Genomic DNA, 18,003 nt, shown 5'->3' with positions numbered 1-18,003 from the left:
AAAATTCATTTGTTTTACTAGAACAATTCTTGATGTTGGCCATTTTGGTGTCACTGTTTCCAGGTATGCTTTTCAATATATTTTCTAGGCTTTTTTGTTTTGTTTTGTTTCCTTCAGGAAAATTTTCTTGGATTACTTTGTTCTATTCTATTGCTCTGGTTCTTTCCCTTGGGTACTTCTGGCATACATATGTAGGAACTTGTCTTTTTTATCTGTTACTTTCTCTCAAATCTGTTTCACCTCCTTCTTCATTTCTTTTTGATTTTTAACATTTTTCTCCTCTTAAACTTCGATTTCCACTAAAACAGTATTTGTTGCTTTTATATGCTCTTGTGTTTCTTGTTTATGTTTCCTTAAATTTTTTTTTTAAGTTATGTCCTGAGGTCCCTCATTTTTCCCCACATAAACCTTTTGTTGTATTAAATAAAGCACATTTACATATGAGGGAAATTACTAGGCCCAAATAACAGAAGCCACTCCTGCTATAATGAATGCTTGCCACATGCATATTAAATCAAAATAGCAGAGACTTAGAGGGGCTTATGTTACCCACTCAGGTTCCTGGGCTCTCCAAGCAATAGAAATATCCTAGAGACCAAGTTGGAAGTTCCAGGCAAGGCTTTTATCAGGGCTTATGCTTGAGCACAAAGGAGACAGCACGAAGGAAAAAGTCCTTCATGCTGGCTCTCCAAACAAAGGCTGGGGAAAATTTTTAAAGAGATTGAGGTGGGAAAGGAGGGATATCTAAGCATGTAGGGGCAGGGAGATACAGGAAGTTGGGCACAAAGTTTCAGTGGACAGAACATGTTTTGCCATGCATCATCATGTCTCATTAGCATGTTAAATCCCCACCCCTGAGTGTGCTTTTTAGTATTATAATGAGGGAACAAGTCAGTGAAAAGGTCAGCCCTGGAGTCCACCTTGGTGCAGACTGGTTTGGTTTGGTCTTTGCCAGTCTTCCTAGTGGAGTCCCTCCTTTGGTAAGCATCCTGCTTCTGCACTCCTGTAGGTCATGCTACTCAAGAAGCATAGGGTTTCAGCTATCAGGGAGCGCTGTATTTTGTGGTCAGGACTGAGAGGACTCGAGTCCAGTCTCTGGTCTGTCTTACTTAAAACTTTGTAAATTCGATCTCTGGAGTTAGAGAGTGGGCAGAAGACTGGGTAAGTCATACAACCATTGTCTGATCCCCTCTACCTCATGCTCAAAACCACTGAAAGTTGTATTACTTCTAGAATTGGAGGCATGTTCCTGTTTGTTCAAGTACATCTTTTTCCCTACGTTAATGGTTAGAACAAAGGCAATAGCTACGGAAGAGGTATTCCACTGATAAATATAGAACTATATCAGAACAAAGAGGGGGTGACATAGAAAATCTTGTTTTTCCAAATATCAGATGCTTTCATAATATAGTCATATGCAGCGGAGAAAGCTCCACCTCCCACAGGCTTAATCCCAAAACTTTCTGTTGCTATTCATATCAAACAAGGCTCACCATACTTCTGGCATCATTCCTGAACTAAGAGATCCAGCTGGCTTTTTAAGGTATTGGAAAACTTTATTTTGTGACCTCCATTATGGATTTCAACACAGCTGGCTATTTACTCAGACAGGTAGGCCTCCTGATCAATTTAGACTTCAGCAATTTTGCCTATACGGATCATTTTTTACACTTTAGCCTTTACTAAAAGGAAGTCCTGATTCAATGAACAGTCATTGGAAGCTATAGCAGGAGGGCGGTGCTTCCAGCACTCAGTGCCTCATTGTACATTTTACCACTTTGTTGAGCATCTGTTTTGCTTCTCTTAGGTCTGTAATAAGGTCATTTCTGGCTCAGAAGACTTTTAAATTTGCTTGGTTCAAGTTAGGCATTTAAATTTCCTTCTGCTACACAATCTGCATTTTTTCCTTTCGTGATATTCTGTCACATTTAGTCTTTTTGTTTGCACAAGAGAACCTTTCTAGTGCTTTACATTTCCTTTGCCTTTGCCTCTTTTCCTTCTGCTTTCTCATTGTGTTCTTGTTCAATGAAAGCTATCATGCCAAATCTGCTATTGTGTGTCCATCTTGCTGAGGGCCATGGCAAAACCTAAGAGTTGGCTCAAGTTAATCTTTGAAGGGACAAATGAAAGAGATTTAGCAAAGTTCTTTGCATCTTTGCTTTAAAACCCCCGATTCTGGGGCTCCTGAGTGGCTAGTTGGTGTAGTGTCCGACTCTTGATTTCGGATTGGGGTCATGATCTCAGGTTCATGGGATTGAGCCCAGCAACCAGCTCAGCGCTCAGAGGGGAGTCAGCTTGAGGATTCATTCTCTCTCTCTCTCCCTTTGCCCTTCCCCCCTCCACTCTCTCTCTCTAAAAATAAATAAATAAAACTTTAAAAAAATAAATAAAATAAAACCCCAGGTTCTTATTTTGCATTTTTTGAGTTTTTCTAATGCTAATTTATGTGGTTTTTTTTAATGGCTTTTATACTTTTCTTAAAATTTTTTAGCTTATTTTGAAATACTAGATTTTACAGTTTCCCAATTTGTTGGCATGTCTTTCTGAAGTGTTTTCATCATAGTGTATGGGGATTTTATTCTGCCCCTTATTCCTTTTCTTCTTATAATAATTTTGCATGAAATTTGGCCGCAGTTCTTTTTACTGCTTATTTTGAAAATGATATAAGTTTTCCCACACTTTTACAATGGGGGAGGTCCAAAAAGATAAATTTTCCCTTATTCCAGGAATCCTTCTGTTGTTTTTGCAGAGTAACAAGAAAAAAAAGAAGAAATAGATCTCTTCCAGAGATCTGCTTCTCACTGCCTTCTTTTTTTTTAAGGAAAGCAATGGATCACTTAACAAAGGAGAATTATTTTAGAACAAGGAATATCATAATGGGTAGCTCAGAAAGGAGTGGAATTTTAATAAAAGTTATGTATGGAGTTTAATAATCCAAAGCAGAGTTTAATAATTCTTCTCTAGAGTTACAGCCATAACCCTGAAAAATATGGCCTCGTCTAACTAATCTGTTGCACACACATTAGAGCAAACAGTTGTGAAAACTTAGTAACTAATCCAGAAACAGTCCCACCACTTCTTGCAGTATTTTTAACCCCTCAACCATCGTTTGTATCTTTCTTTCATCCCCTCCCTTCATCCATTTGCTTAATAAATTTTCTAGGCCACCTTTTTCACTGTCTTCTCTTTAGTAATCTCACTATTAGATAATCTGCTATTTTGGCCAAGTTCTCTATGAAGCTAAATTTTGAGAAGAACTTATTTAAAATTCCCTAGAGTTTGTAAAAAAAAAAAATGCATTCTATACATATTGTTTATTGGTTAGGTAATGACTACAAATCAACATATAGTTTATTCAATCTTCTGTTCAATTTTCATGTTGGGTGGTAATATTTATCCTTAGACAGATTTGGCAGTTCCTCTGATTGTGTAACAAAACCACTCATCTTACGACTATTTTCTTTTTCAAGGGAGTGCTAAGTTTTCTGTATTATATTATTTCCTGTTGATGCCATGGGCTAAGGTCAGAGTGCTGTAGATTTTGAAGCAAGATCTCCTCTCGGAGGGAGAAGTCCTTTCCACCATCAGCCATGTGGGAAAGTGGAGGGTTTAAGCTCTTAGGAGGATAGAGCAGGGGCCTAAGGGCAGGCTTCTGGGGCCCTTGATCCTCTGCCCAAAGATGACCCTAGTTCTGTGAAAAGGGACTGTGTAGACTGTGAAGTAGGTGTATCTCACTTTTTACATCTTATGCTCAGTTTGCTCCTTTGAAGATTGGTGAGTGCCTTGATGGTTACCCAGCATCTGGGTAGCCAGGTGTCAGAACTGTAATGAGCTGTAAGAAATGTCCTCAAGGGGGCATGATGAAACACTGTCCAGGTAGGGAGGCAGAACCGTCGAAGGCTGTGGACTCTCAGGAGCTGTCATGTTTCAAATCTGGTGGAGCACCGCCATGAAAATAAAGGAGAGAACAAATATTGAAGTTCATGGTCTAGAGTTTCAAGTGAGGGAGGAACCGGTAAAGGTGCCAGATGATTGGATTCAATACTGAGGCCCAGTATGGGGAGTATATGCGGGACAACCCCTTTCACGAGCCACCACATGTACTGCAGAGGCGGACAGGTGCCTAAAGGGCTTTCCTCTGAAGCTTCTTTTCAGAACACGAAACTATTTCATCAACCTTTTTCATTCTTCTTGATGGTTCCAGTATACTTTTATTTCCCTGAGATGATCCCATCTTTCATTTCACAGAGAAAATAGAAGTCATCTGATGGAAATTTCTCCAGTTCTTCATACAACATCTACCAAATGACCTGTATCCACACTTACTTCCTTTTCTTGGCTTTTTTGATAGAAGAGATATCCTACCACTTGTTTAAGGATAATTCCTTCACCTGGTTTCTGGATTAAACGACTTCCTGTCTTGTCAAGGAATTTACTCCTTTACTTAATAAACACTTAATGAGTATCTACTTTGTAACAGACAGCATGCTCTATCCATTCTCTCTTTTGTAGATTCAACTGCTCTCATTCCACTGGCTCCTTCCCAATAGCCTTTAACCATGCTCAATGCTCTCTCCCAGTGAAAAATCAACTAGGCCAAACCAACTGAAAAGAAAAATCTTTCACAATACCTCCTTCTTCAGCTACTAGCCTGTAGTTCTTCTCTTCAAAGCCAAACATCTCTAAAACACGGTCTGTACTCAGTGTTCTCATGTCTGCCTATCTTACTCATTCGGCAACCCACAGATTTCTAGCTACTGCTCTTATGGCTCCCAGTAAAAGTGCTTTCACTGTGGTCACCAAGAACCAGCTTGTGGCTAAACTGCATGGAACCACTTCAGTTCTCACTTTGATCTGTATGCAGCTTTTAAAAATGTGGGCCACTTCTTCTTTCACAGGGTTTCTATGATACCACATTCTCCCTATGCATCTGGTTCATCCTTCTCAGTCTTTTTGCAAGCTACATTTTGGTCTGTATTTCTCTTCAGTGTTGATGTTCCTCAGGGTTTCCTGGGCAATCTTTCCTTCTCTTTGTCAGCACATTATGGTTGATGTCATCAGCTTCTAAGACTGTAATTATCATCCATATCATGTAGGAAAGATACTTGACATTGTGTTGACATGAAGCTGCTGGAATCTCAAAGACTGCTTTGTTTAAATAGGCCTATAAGGAGAAGGTCAAAATAAATCTGTGAATGAACCCTGATTAGCAATCTATTTCATGCCAATTAAATACCAGTGGAGGGACAAAAGAAAGTTATTAGGTTTATAGTAGTATCTTAGTCATCCCAGTGCTGGGTATATTTTACAACATAGATGTGTACAGCGTACAGTCAATTGTTACAACAATGAAGTTTCACACAATACTGATGTAGTGCAAAAATACATGATCATAACAAAATGGAAAACAAACAGTATCTATTTCCTTGAGTTAATGTTACATTCCGAAGAAGATGATGATGGTAATCCTTTTGTAATTAAAAGGTAGACTATCACAAAAAAGGTTCTTTTTGTCCTTCTCAGTAAACTGTCCAGTGATTCATATTTATAAGGGGCAGAACCTGTATATGTAAATTGAACATAGCCTTCTTCCCACCTGGCTAGTGCTGCATATTCTTTGTGGGTTTATGATATATGATTTATAAATATTATTAAATCTTCTCCTTTATCTTAACACCTGCGTTATTCTCCATTTACTTATCTAGATACATTGTCTGCCCTTCTCTCCTTTGCTTTATGCCTTGGAAGACTGTCCTTTGAGAACTATATCCCCTGTGCTCCTTTGGTTTGTCCACTGGGAGATACACCAGCAGGAGATGTAACACAGGAGGACAGCAAGGTCAGGGTATTTCTTCTCTGCTCCTGTCCTGCTCAGTGCCACATCTCGGGCAGTAGTTGTGTCCCTTCCCAGCTAAAGGTTCTGCTGGGCTGTGCCTCCCATGAGATTCCATTAACAGTTTTTTTATTATTGACTTTTTGGTCCTAGGTGTAATAATAGTTTCCCATTGTTGCAAGTATCTCAAATCCCTTGATATTCTGTTTTTTCCCATCATATCATCCCCACCTTTGTTACTCCTTTCATTCAAGTCTTAATTTGAACTCATTTACAGTGATTTTTTTTTTCTCTTTTCAGGAACCTGACTGATATGACAGTGTTGTAAAACTAGCCCAGTGCCTTGCATTCTCAAAAGCACTTGTGTCAACAATTTTGTTTCTATTTGGGGTTCTCATTGAATAATGTGATGTGGGGGTCCTAACATTTTACCTATACTTCAATCAAGGCTCAAAGCTTGTATTTGTACTTTTGTATTTTTACTATGTGCTAAAGACTCTCAAACTTATATATCTAGCCCATATCTCTCTCCTAAGATTCAGGACCGTAGTTTAACTCCTCTGATTCCTCTGCTCTGATATCCCACAGTTACATAAAATTCCAAATGCCCAATTCCATTGCATCTCCTCATATGCCTGTTGAATAACTTCTCAGCCTGTTTCTGTCTGTGTAAAGTTAGGGGTCCAGAAACCTCTTTAAAATCTGAATACTCATGGTCTCTATGAATCTAGCCTGGTAGTACTTTTGCTAATACAATTCCCTTAGAACTCTGCGGGCTTTCTATATTTCAGATCAAAGCCCACACCATGCTCTAGAAGCCAAAGCCACAGTTGTTTTTTAAAACAGTTTTCTCCTTTTAGACTGATGTATTGCTACTTTGGTATCAGGCTTCTGTAGGACTGTATCTTTGTGCTTTCAAAATGCCATTTTGTTTAGCTGAGAAAGCACCAATTTAAATTCCTTAGAAGCCTTAAAAAAGTGTCTACGGCCATACCTTTGATTTGACCTTTATCCTTAGGCCATGTCTTAATTTGAGAACCTTATTTGCTTAAGAACCTGTAAATAAGAGATAGTTTATATTCCAGACTGGCAGGTTCTAGCCTCTCAGTAACATCTACTGAAGATGTGACCCAAATCATTTCATTGCCAAAACAAGTCTTATGACCCATGCCTAAATTTAAGGGGGGCAGAGAAGAGCTATCTTCCCATGTGTCAGGATGCAGAGAGGATCAAATATTGGTAAACAGTACTAATACTCACTGCATAGTAAGCTGAACATCACAAAAAAGTTACAAAGAAAAGGCTGAAGGCTTTTAGAACAGGAGGCAATCACAGTTAGGATGTCATGTGATAAAAGACAATTCTTCTGTTTTTCTGTCAATGAGTGAAGTTCATTGCTTCACTTTCTTTTACCATTAGGAAATGGTCTGCTGGGGTTCCAAATTTAATCCTAGCTCCCAAACTGGTTGAGTTAGTAGAAACAACCCACAAGATTTCCAAGCTCTCCTCATCCCACAGATAAACCTAGATAACACCCACATCAGTGTAAATAACCCAGAGAACAACCCAAGACTGGCAGAACAGACTCTCCATAGCTAATCCTAGAGAAGAGGCCACAGCAAAAATGGCATATATCTCCTTAAAAAAAAAGAAAAAATAATAGTACTACCAATCCCACATGACTGTCATGAGGATTCTTTGTGCAGAGTAAATACTCAACAAATGGTGGCTATTATCTCATTTTTAGATCCATATAAAATAAATGTGTAAAAATGGCTACTTCCAGGAAAAAAATGGGTTGCTGGGGAAAGGAGTAGAAGGAAGGCTTGTATTTTGCTATATTTATGTTTTTTGTAACCTTATTTTTTTAAGAGAGAGAGAGAGAGTGTGAGCAGGGGGAGGGACAAAGGGAGAGAATCTTCAAGCAGACTTCCTGCTGAGCACAGATTCCTCACACGGGATTTGATCTCACGACCCTTAGATCATGACCTGAGCCGAAATCAAGAGTTGGATGCTGAACCAACGGAACCACCCAGCTGCCCCTATTTTTTGTAACTTTTTGAATTTTCTACCATCTACGTATGTTACCTATTCCAAACAATAATGGGTTTTAAAAATACTATTTGTATATTTGTTCATTTTAATCTGCATTATATTAGAAGCTTGAAAGTTGCATTTTAAAATCATCAAGGAAAATATGAACCAGTTCATCCATGACAGACTTAAAATAGATTCCTTTTTAAGCTTCTTAGGGCCCATTAGAAATAGTAAGTAAGCAAGAAGTCTTACAAGGGGACAGTTTTATTGTAATATCAATATGCTTTTGGTGGCAAAAAATGTCACCAAGTTCAAGAGAAAATAGTCAATAATACCCATGTAAATCTGCACAATTTTGAAGAGCATAAATGTGAAATTTCATTCAATGATAAAGGAGTGTTTAGTGGGGAAAATATCTAATCTCGCTACACTACTGTCTTCACTCAAATATGCAGTACTTCACGACGTGTGGCTGATTTCATATGCTTCGTTGAGGTCTGGAGCTGTTTGACTTGAGAGCATGCATTAAATAAATGTTCATTTTAATTCTGTTTCCTTTCACCCCTCAAATAGGTTTTATAACAACCGAATTTTTTAGATAACTCGAGGCACTTCTGAATTATACAGTCAGACAAAAATAGGTATTGTAAAATTATCTCAGCCTTATGGTAAAAGAAAAATCTGTTTCCTCTGTAGAAATTTTTAACTTCTGAAACTAACTGATTCTGTCCTTTGGCATTTGGGAGAGCTTTAAATCCATTCATTCACCAGACATTTATTAATCACCTTCTGTTTGCAAAGCACTGTGCATTTGATTAGCAATCAGTTGCTATTCATTCCATTCATTTTCTATCACATTACTTTCATTACCCACTTATTTTGTGCTTCAAATTCCTAATTTAAAAAAAATGGCACTTTTATAATTCTTGCCATCCATTTATCTGTCAAGAGCATTAATAAGTAATGCCTATATTTGGGGTGTGGGCTGGTGTAAATGAATAACTAGCTAAATTTGTGGCAGGTGTAATTTCTTTCAATATTCCATGAATGTTTGAAAAAAAATCTGTATTCCCTCTTTTTGTTACATTCAAAAAAGATAAATGATAAACTGGGAAAAACATATGAAATATATTTTGGACAAAATGTTACTATCCCTAATAACCTAATACAGGACAATTCTATAATTTGACCCTGGTTTAAAAAAAAAAAAAAAGACAAAAGATATTAACACCAAGTTCTTCAAGGAGGAATACAGATGATCAATAGACATGAAGAGACTATTATTTGCTATTCCCTTCTATTGTTTTCCCATTTTTTATTTTCCTAATTTCTAAACTTATCTCTATTACTTTCTCCTCATATTTCTTTGGGCTTCTCCATGACATTTTTTCAATTTTTTTAAGTTGAACTTTTAGTTCATTTACTTTCATTCATTCATTTTTTTTTTTTTTTAAAGATTTTATTTATTTGTCGGGGGCGGGGAGAGAGAATGCACAAGCAGGAGGGAGCGGCAGGCAGAGGGAGAAGCAGGCTCCCGGCTGAGCAAGTAGCCTGATTTGGGGCTTGATCCCAGGACCCTGGGATCATGACCCGAGCCCAAGGTGGACTCTTAACTGACTGAGCCACCCAGGCATCCCCATTCTTTTTTTTTTAATTTGATTTTATTATTTATTTTCATCAATACATTTACATGTATTTGACAATTTTTGACATTAAATTACTTTTATCATTTAATTCCATGTATTAAGGAGCACCTGGGTGGCTCAGTGGGTTAAGCATCTGCCTTTGGCTTAGGTCATGATCTCAGAGTCCTGGGATCGAGCCCAAAGTTGGGCTCCCTGCTCAGTGGGAGTTTGCTTCTTCCTCTCCTTCTGCCCCTCCCCCTACTCTTGCTCTCTCTCTCTCACTCTTGCCCTCTCTCTCTCCCAAATAAATAAAATCTTTAATTTACCTTGAATAATAATCAGAAAACATGATCTATATGATAACAATTCTTCGGAATTTATGGGTCACAATCATGTGACATAGTGTATTGTCATTTTTTGTTTCTTTCACAGGTACTGTATAAAAATTTTGAATTTTCTATTCATCAAATTTATAGATCTGATTATACTTAGTTTATTTAATCTCACTGTATCTGAAAATGATTTGTTAAAATCACCAACTAAAAATGTTGATGTATTTATTTTTCCTGTCACTCTCTTAGTTGTTTTATGTATTTGAAAGCAATTTCCTTAGTGCATATGTGTTTAAAAATATCTTCTTAGTGCTTTCACTGGCAAATCTTTCTTTGTGACCCCCTTCATTAGCCTCAATTTCTATTTAATTGGATATGAAACCACTACTCTGGTTTTCTTTTCATTCTGTGCCTGATATATTTTCTTCTATGTATTTATTGCACATTTTCCATATGGCTGTGTTTTTAAAGTGATTCTGTAAACAACAGATTCTGGATCATTAAGTTGTTATCTTTTGGTGGGTTAGACTAATTTACATTTATTATAGTTACTATTTGGAGTTAGTTTAGCCATACTATTGTAAATTTTCTATTTATCATATTTTAATTTTGTTTCCTTTTTTCCTCCTTCTTATTCCCTTTCCTTTTCCACTGGATGGATAAATATTCTACTGGTTTGGAAGTCATACATTGTATTTTGGTTCCCTAGTAGTTACCTCTTACTTATTCCTTCTTCATCTCCATCTCCCAAGTTTGGGAAAACTTCAAGTATCTAGAGCAGGAGAAACCGACACAGAGCACATACTCTACATCTTTTGCCTTTCCCAGGTCCTTAGCTTTTGAGACCTCAAGGCTAAGAATGGTATCTTTTGTTATCTGTATTTTGCTGTGTCATCCTTCCCCTGGAGCAGAGAAGATTCAGTGTCCTGGATTTCGGGGTTGAGGGAAGGTCACAGGGAACAATGGAGGAAAAACCCTCTTATTATCTCAAAATTTTATTCAGTCACAAACTCTTGTGCTTTATTTGCCACCTCCACTCAGAGCTCCATTACAATTGTTGGAAGGCATCTATATTTTCTAGTACTTTATAGTTAGTTGGTAGATATATTTAGTATGTTTATGAAATAAGCCAATTATATCATTTGGTATATCACTTCTGTGATATTAAAACTCTCTTCATAATCTTTGGTTTCTTCAATTCTAATTTGCTATTTATTCAATTCATATTACACGCTCAATATCACTCGGCATCAGGGAAATCCAAATCAAAACCTCAATGAGATACCACCTCACACCAGTCAGAATGGCTAAAATTAACAAGTCAGGAAACGGCAGATGTTGGCGAGGATGTGGAGAAAGGGGAACCCTCCTACACTGTTGGTGGGAATGCAAGCTGGTGCAGCCACTGTGGAAAACAGTATGGAGGTGCCTCAAAAAGTTGAAAATAGAGCTACCCTATGACCCAGCAATTGCACTACTGGGTATCTACCCCAAAGATACAAATGTAGTGATCCGAAGGGGTACATGCACCCCAATGTTTATAGCAGCAATGTCCACAATAGCCAAACTGTGGAAAGAGCCAAGATGTCCGTCAACAGATGAATGGATAAAGAATATGTGGTATATATATATATGGTGGAAAATTATGCAGCCATCAAAAAAACCCACGAAATCTCGCCATTTGCAACAACGTGGATGAAACTGGAGGGTATTATGCTAAGTGAAATAAGTCAAACAAAGAAAGACATGTATCATATGATCTCACTGATATGAGGAATTCTTAATCTCAGGAAACAAACTGAGGGTTGCTGGAGTGGTGAGGGGTGGGAGGGATGGGGTGTCTGGGTGATAGACATTGGGGAGGGTATGTGCTATGGTGAGTGCTAATGAAGGGGGGGAATCGGAGAGGGAGACGAACCATGGGAGACTATGGACTTTGAGAAACAAACTGAGGGTTTTAGAGGGGAGGGTGCTGGGGGGATGGGTTAGCCTGGTGACAGGTATTAAGGAGGGCACGTATTGCATGGAGCACTGGGTGTTAGACGCAAACAATGAATCATGGAACACTACATTAAAAATAATAATAATAAATTAAAAAAAAAAGAACCTATTACATGTCAGCTACCTTGCTGGAGGAAAACATGGAACAACAACAACAAAAATAATCCCTCTCTCAAAATGCCCTTGGTAGCTGGTAGGGGGACACACAGACAAATCACCCGATAATTACAAAGAATGTGTTAAGAGCTATAATAGTGGAATGCATAAAAAAAGAGCAAAGAAGAGATGGCCACTGACTCTGGGGAGATGAGAAACAGGTTCACAGAACAGTGAGTTTTGAGTTGGGTCTTGAACAATGAATGGATATTCAAGTAGTGAAGGACAGGGATGGGCAAGGGGGAATTCCACAGTTGGGGGGTTATAGGAAGAAGAGCAACTGGGAGAGGAAGGTGCCTACGAAGCCCCAGAGAGTGAGCACATATGTGGTTGTGGATGGAGAGGCTGACTGGATGTGGGAGTAGGGGAGACAGGAACCAGATATAAGACTAGAAAGATTTGTGTTTTGAGCTTCAAAAAAATGTATCTTCTTTTAGAGATTTTTAAGCAGAGAAGAAAAGTAGATGTTGGACAGTGACACAGAATGGAATAGAGAGAAAGAGAGAGTCAGAGAGATAGAGAGAGCACAAAGTCTTAGCAGCAAGGAAACAAGAACGAGAATCTAGTTTGCTAAAAATGAAAAAAAAAAAGAACACTTCTTTTTCTGCTTTAAAGTTAGAACGATCAAGAGATTGCAACAAACCTTTCCAGTCTTACACACCACACTAGCTCAGGCTTTTATATTTCTCATGTGGCATAAATTTTTTTTTTTTAAAGATTTTATTTATTTATTTGAGACAGAGAGAATGAGAGAGATAGAGCACATGAGAGCGGGGAGGGTCAGAGGGAGAAGCAGGCTCCCCACCGAGCAGGGAGCCCGATGCGGGACTCGATCCAGGGACTCCAGCATCATGACCTGAGCCGAAAGCAGTTACTGAGCCACCCAGGCGCCCCTGGCATAAATTTTTTAACTAGGATTTGACCAGATCTTACCACTTCTAATTAACGGTGACACCATTAATTTAGATTGGGATGTTAGAAAAGCACTATTTTTTTGTTTAATGTAAGAGTTCACTTTTGGGTATCACAGGTGGTGGTGCCTATAAGACTAATTCAGGAGATATTTCTTGCAGATTATTGGAAATGTTTTTCTGAACATATTCTTTAGCCCTTTTTTGGGGGGTGGACTGGGGTTGAGAATGGAAGGGCTGGGGGTCAGAGGTTGATTTATTGCTCCACCATTTAGTAAACATCATAAACCTGCATATTCTTTGTAATTCCTACCAAACATTTTAAAATTATGTCTTGTCTTCTTATCTTTTTAGAAATTCAGTGATCAAATATATAATGGAGTACTTTTCATGTGCATGCAATTCTGTAAGGTCCTACGGGTGCTACAATGGGGGTAAGTATAACTTACCATCTAGTTCATGCATGTAATAAATCCAAATATATAAATGATAATAAGACAAGTCATATAAATATACTACAGTATAATAATTTTATTGGACAGGAGAAGATTAACAACAGGGTAGCAAACAACCCCATAATCTCAGTGGCTTAACAGAACCAGAAAGTTTATTTTTCACTCATAAGCAGTGTGCTGTGGGTCCAGGAGATTCTCCAGCACAGCGGTCCTTGTGTTGGCTCAGCATTCTGGGCTTTGATCATGAGCAACCTCCATATGGACAGGTTTCTGTGATGACCACTGGAGGGGAACAGTGGGCTGGAGAGGCAACTACTGGCAATTAAATGCTTCTATTGAAGATGTGACCCAAGTCACTTCACTGCCAAAACAAGTCTTATGACCCATGCCTAAATTTAAGGGGGGCATAGAAGAGCTATCTTCCCACGTGCCAGGATGCAGAGAGGATCAGATAGTGGTTGACAGTAATAATACTCACTGCATAGTAAGATAAATATCACAAAAAAGTTACAAAGAAAAGGCTAAAGGCTGAGCAGGAGGCAATCACAGTTAGGATATCACGTGATAAAAGATAATTCTGTTTTTCTGTCAACAAGTGGGAGTTTATTGCTTCACTTTCTTTTACCATTAGGAAATGGTCTGCGGGGGTTTCAAATTCAGTCCTAGCTCCCTAGCTGGTTGACTTGGTAGAACTCACAAATTTCCATGCTCTCCCCAGATCTTTGTTCTTTTCTCCGCCTTTTTTTGGATCTCACATATGTGGCCTAGGGAAATGGAATTTGTAGAAGAGAGTTACTGGTAAGGTTCTAGAAGGTCTGTATTCCAGGAACTTTTCACTGCATCTTGAAGACATGGGTCTATTTTGCACAAAGATGAGGTGGAGTGGTTAAACCAAGTGACTAAACCTCAACAATTAACAAGGCTCCATCTTGGAGCTTAGATGCTTATTTACAAGAGAACCATCGGGGTGCAACCAGAAATTCAGCATAGGAATAATGGCAACTGCTCATAGTCATCTTACATAAATAGGATAAAAAATAACTCCAGGACCTTACAGAAAGTGAGCATACCATTAAACTAAAAACAGTAAGAAACCTTTGGGTTTTGGGTTTACATTCCTTACTTTGGGGAAAATTGGGAACTTTCACTGTCTTTCCCATTTATTTTACTTATCGAATTCTTCATCATAATTCGGTAAGAGCAAAAAGAACGAGAATCTAATTTGCCAAAAATGAAAAAAAAAAACAAACTTCTTTTTCTGCTTTAAAGTTAGAATGATCAAATTATCCCTAAAATGTCTTCTGAGTACCTTGGAAATATGTATTACTACATATAAAAGAGGAGAAATCTCTACTCAACCTCTGGACTGGGCATATGTGATGGATAGAATAGGATTCTTTTGGGTAGTTATTTGGAAATAAGATTCAGAAATTATCATGCAAGCTTCAGAAAGAACTGAAACCATGCAAATACTGTTCGTAAAAAAGAAATCCCAATGCCCACTGGAGAGGGGCCCCCTCGCCAGGGGGCAGGAGGGAGGCGCAAGGGGACGGAGACGTCGGCGACCCTGGAGAGGCGGTGTAGATCCGGGCAGTGCCCGCGCCCGCAGCAGGACTGCTGCCCCAGGGGCGGGGTGGGACAGGGGCCGGAGGAAGAGGCGGAGAGGCGACTTCACGGAAAAAAAAAAGAAAAGCTTTTACAGGCGACGCTCTCCGCCCGCCGGACGGGAGGCGGGGTAGCAGTCCGATTAAAGTAGCAGCCTGGAAGGAAGGAAGGAGCGAGGGAGGGACGGGAACAGTTGGGAGGAGGAGCCGCGAGCTGGGCCGCGGCGACAGCAGGGGGGAGCGGCCCCGCGTGGCCACGTTTTGGTTTTGTTGTTTTCCAGTGGACCAGTTCTCGCAGGCCCTTCCCGAGGACTGATCGCGCCGAAGCCCGGCGGCCCCGACCTTCCAGGTGACAGCCGGTCACCCTGGTAGAAGTCAGCTCCGCCCCAAGTCACCCGCCCGCCCACAGCCCATTCCCCGCCCAGCCTCCGTCTGCCTGCCCCGGGCGAGCGCGGCGGCCGCAGCGGCTCTGCGGCGCTGGAGCCGGCGGCGACGGGCAGCAGCGCGGTGCCCGCGGCGGAGGAAGGAGGAAGTGCGGCTCCCTAGGCGCTAGCGCGAGGAAGGAGGATGACGATTTAACCCGCGCTCTCCTGCCAGTCGGGTTACGGGACGCCCCCGCCGTGCCCGCCGCCCGAGCCTCCGAGCCGCGCCAGGGGGAGTGCCGCATGGGGCAGGGCCGCTGAAGCGCGGAGTTCGTGGTCTTGCCGTGCCAAAGAGGGCGCGGGGGTCGGGTGCGGCAGTTGGCACAGTTTCGGCGGCGCCTTTAGCGCGGGAGTTGGGGGCGCGGCACGCCTACGCGGCCGCCTCGGTGCCTTCGTGAGGCGCGAGTTATGGAGCCCCCCAGCTGCATTCAGGATGAGCCGTTCCCGCACCCTCTGGAGCCCGAGCCGGGCGCCCCTGCGCAGCCGGGCCCCGGGAAGCCGGGCGACAAACGGTTTCGGCTGTGGTACGTGGGGGGGTCGTGCCTGGACCGCAGGACCACGCTGCCCATGCTGCCCTGGCTCATGGCTGAGATCCGTCGGCGCAGCCAGAAGCCCGAGGCGGGCGGCTGCGGGGCGCCGGCCGCCCGCGAGGTGCTCCTGGTGCTCAGCGCGCCTTTCCTGCGCTGTGTCCCCGCTCCGGGCGTCGGGGCCGCGGGGTGCCTAGGCCCCGCGGCGACGCAGCCCAACCCGGCGGTGTTCATCTTCGAGCACAAGGCACAGCACATCTCGCGCTTCATTCACAACAGCCACGATCTCACCTACTTTGCCTACCTGATCAAGGCGCAGCCCGACGACCCTGAGTCGCAGATGGCCTGCCACGTTTTCCGCGCCACAGACCCCAATCAGGCAAGACGGCTGCTGGAGGCGCGGGGGAGGGTCCGGCGCACTGGGGAGGAATAGCCGGGCTGGAGACACTGGGGCGCCTCAGGAAGGGCTGACTGACTGTGGTCCGGCTGCTGGCGCGCGCCCTCCACGTGGCGCGCTCGAGCGTCCGCTCCTCCGGTCCCAAGGACCAGGAGTCGCGCAGCTAGCGTTCGAGGGTGGGCGGGGTGGCGGGAGCGGACCCCACGCTGGAGCAGGAGAGAGGGAGGGAGGCGGAGAGTGGTCCCGGGGTGGTGGAGGAGCGGGTGCGCCCCAGGAGGACGCGGCGAGCAGCGCGCATCTCGGGAGGACTGCGGTGTTTGGGGTGTGCCTGGAGGAGGGAAGCCTGGCTTTGGCCTTGTGTTTGCGTCTGTACTTGTGTGAGAGGAGACACTGGAGAGAGTTGGGGTCCTCAAGGCCCTGCACTCACTGTAAGGCTTGGTCGAGTCCTGCACCTTAACCCACGTGGAACGTTGAGTCCTAGTTACAGCAGCACTTGCAGGACTGGGGGCTGTGAGGCTATTTGGGAGCAGGGTTTAGGGAAAAGTTGGTTGACAACGATGTCAGATTGTCAGCAAGCATGAATCTGCGTTTAGATGTTGAGGATGTTGAATGGAAAGAAAACTTTTTTTTTTTTCAGTTTTTTTTACGCACTAATTGGAGACAGAATCAATACCAGCTTGGGTGATTTAAAAAGCAGTGTCGTAAAAGAGGCCAAAATCTATTTTCTAATATTTTTCCGAAGTCTACTAAATTGAGGTGTCTGTTACCAAACAGTGCATTTTTACTTCCTTAAAAACAGGCACGCCCCTTTATCTAATGGCTAGGGGAATCTAAACAAAACTTTATAACAGTGATTGTGTCTTTGAAAACTGGTTTTAAAATAAAAGTGTAAAGAGTTTTTACTATGTGATAAGCCCCCAAAATGCTATTCTAAAAATAACTCTTTAATGTTTGCAAAGTACTTTAGATTCTTTAGAAAAATAATGTCTAAATATAAATAAAGTCTCAGTTGCAACCTATGGCAGTTCCTTTGATAGCTGGGGAATTAATAATAGTCAAAGGAGAAAAACATCCTGCAAATAAGGCTTTTTTTCTTAATTCATTATTTTAGTATCTGTAATTGAAAGAGTTTTTTACAAAAGGCCTGTGGCTGAATTGAAGAAAATAAAAGCTCATTGTCTTAGATTTCATCAGTTATTTTGTAAGCTAGTTTAATACTTTAACATTCAAAACTCCCAGTATGAAGAGAGCAATTTTAACTTATATGACTGCAGTTAGATGTATGTTAAAATACCATTTTTACAAATTGTCTCAACATTCCAACCATGATTAAAATGAATTTCACTTTGTGCTTATTTGTTCAAAGCTTATTTTTAGCTTTCACCTCTGTTGAAATGGGAGTACAGCATGTTCTTTATATTTGGAAGTTATCACTAATTTTATTGTATTAAGATTTTGGGGTTCTGTCAATAAGGAGGAAGAAATTGCATTTTCCCAGGACTGTAAGGAATGTTTTATGATTTTGGGTAGTTTATGTTAAAGTTATTTTCTTCAGATCTGATACATGATACATCATGGCTAATTTCATTGATGGTCAAAGTTTGCTTACGGGTCATGGCACTTTGAATTCTTGACAGTTGAGTCCTTCCCAGATTCATTGTTAGGGGATCAATTAAAAACATGCCCTCCCCCCTCCCCCCCCC

The 18,003-nt window shown here is 41.3% G+C and overlaps 1 protein-coding gene and 1 pseudogene across 4 annotated transcripts in view; one reads left to right on the top strand and one right to left on the bottom strand.

Annotated features, from left to right (window-relative positions):
* Window positions 1-1,390: 1,390 nt before the first annotated feature.
* On the bottom strand, window positions 1,391-16,580 carry LOC145720671 (V-type proton ATPase subunit E 1 pseudogene; annotated as a pseudogene). The gene is made up of 2 exons (XR_014143818.1): window positions 16,208-16,580; window positions 1,391-5,164 (listed from the first exon to the last, which is right to left on the bottom strand). The product of XR_014143818.1 is annotated as a V-type proton ATPase subunit E 1 pseudogene (transcript).
* Window positions 15,156-18,003, top strand: part of TBC1D4 (TBC1 domain family member 4) — a 168,795-nt gene continuing 165,947 nt past the window's right edge. Inside the window, exon 1 of one of the 3 annotated variants that reach the window (XM_081815037.1) lies at window positions 15,156-16,282. In XM_081815037.1, coding sequence (XP_081671163.1) covers window positions 15,785-16,282 — 498 coding nt within the window. In that variant the 5' untranslated portion in view covers window positions 15,156-15,784. The remainder of the gene's footprint in view (window positions 16,283-18,003) is intronic. The other 2 variants (XM_006733610.3, XM_006733614.3) reach the window with 2 other exon arrangements.

The sequence above is a fragment of the Leptonychotes weddellii genome, chromosome 3 (assembly GCF_054177405.1).
Source record: "Leptonychotes weddellii isolate Sample4059 chromosome 3, ASM5417740v2, whole genome shotgun sequence".
In the NCBI taxonomy this organism is placed as follows: domain Eukaryota; kingdom Metazoa; phylum Chordata; class Mammalia; order Carnivora; family Phocidae; genus Leptonychotes; species Leptonychotes weddellii.
Note: the sequence above shows the minus strand (reverse complement) of the source record. Positions and strands in the feature narration are given on the sequence as shown.